This window comes from Chaetura pelagica, unplaced genomic scaffold (assembly GCF_000747805.2).
Source record: "Chaetura pelagica isolate M959 unplaced genomic scaffold, ChaPel_1.0 scaffold408, whole genome shotgun sequence".
In the NCBI taxonomy this organism is placed as follows: domain Eukaryota; kingdom Metazoa; phylum Chordata; class Aves; order Apodiformes; family Apodidae; genus Chaetura; species Chaetura pelagica.
Genome location: NW_009954229.1, coordinates 1342845 through 1344305, shown reverse-complemented (window position 1 = coordinate 1344305; position 1461 = coordinate 1342845). Strand labels below are relative to the sequence as shown.

The window sequence follows — 1461 nt, the reverse complement described above, 5'->3', positions numbered from 1 at the left end:
CCTCTTTTTCTCACACCTAGCACCAAGAACCAGCATGTTTATCCCACCAGGCATGGCAGGGAATCCAGGAACGTGAGATCACACCAAGCCCATGAGCAAGTCCCATCCATCTGCATGGATGTTATTTACAACAGCTGAGACAAATGCAGAGCTCTACAGTCACTGAAGAAGGAATGTAAGGTAAGGAAAAAATAACACAGCTATTTTAGAAGCCAAACATCCTAGAAAAAAAAAAACCCTCCTCATGTGAGAATGCTCTCCCAAAGAGCAAAATGCTTCGTGCACTAATGTTACAGCATCCATTTAGCTCAGTGTTCTTCACTCTCATCAGCTGCCAGAGCTACTGGACATGGCTAACAGACTTCCTTCAACAGAGCAAGCCCAGGTAAAACACAAGGAAAAAGAAAACCAACCCTGTGAGATCCAGAACATGAAGCGCCTCACAAAGTGGGGAGAAGCGACCACCATATGGTACTGGGAGATGTGTGAGTGGGAGAGTAAAGGATTTTAACTTGTGAAGCACACGTTGAAAGGGGAACAGTTGTTCCTTGCTGTCGAATCTGACACGAAAGCCAATACATTAACATTTTATCTAAAAATAAAGACACACTCCCCCTGAACATTCCAGCTCAGTCAATTACATGCTGATCGACAGAGCAGTCTACTTGGCAGGACCTGCCTACAGAAGAGGATGATCCCTACACAAATTGAAGGGCAAGGCTGCTCTCTCCCCTTTAGGCTTTTGTTTCAACACAGTGTGACGTACTCATGCATTCTAAAGGGGTTTTTCAGCATCAAGAGCTGGTTTTGTGCAGCTGGGATAGGAAGGAGGGGATTAAGTGAGTGCTGGAGAATCGTGGTCTGGCAGGACTAGTGTTGGACTTAAATAGAAAGAGTCAGCTTGTGGGGGTGGATTGTTTGGGGAAGAGGGGAAGGAGAGGGAATCTATGGGGGCGAGGGGAAGGGGGTCGTTGTTAGCCAAGTGCTGTGAGAGGACCCAGAGGCCACACAGAGACATCTGCCCTGGGGTGGGAGGGCATCGGCACCATCCTCACAGTGCAAAGAGGGCATCCTCCGAGCGCTCCTGCTTTTTCCTGCTGGAGGGATTTGTAGGAGGGCTGGGGGCTTCCAGAGGAGGGGATGGCAGGTTGGGAACCATCTCCGCTGCCTTGGCTCGCTCTTCTAGGAATTTGTCAAATTCTGCAAGGAAAACAAAACAAAACAACAACAACAAAAAAAGAAGGAAGACAGGTAAGAACTGGAGCTGGATGTTCAGCCCCAGGACAGAGGTTGGCAGGGTGTGAAATCCTAGTGCCTGTGTCCCGTTGGGCTGTGCTTGCAGGCACACATGCTTGTACAGCCTGAATTCCTCAGGAGAGGGTAAAGATGTCCTCTGAGACACCCTAGCTCAGGCAGCAGAGGGAATCCAACCCACACTCGCCATCAACTGTGACAGAAGCA

At 49.0% G+C, this 1461-nt stretch overlaps 1 protein-coding gene across 2 annotated transcripts in view; it reads right to left on the bottom strand.

Moving 5' to 3' along the window:
• Window positions 1–274: 274 nt before the first annotated feature.
• TOM1L2 (target of myb1-like 2 (chicken)) overlaps window positions 275–1461 on the bottom strand; it is a 38300-nt gene continuing 37113 nt past the window's right edge. The window contains exon 15 of one of the 2 annotated variants that reach the window (XM_010003565.1): window positions 275–1200. In XM_010003565.1, the coding sequence (XP_010001867.1) occupies window positions 1052–1200 (149 nt within the window). In that variant the 3' untranslated portion in view covers window positions 275–1051. The remainder of the gene's footprint in view (window positions 1201–1461) is intronic. The other variant, XM_010003566.1, reaches the window with a different exon arrangement.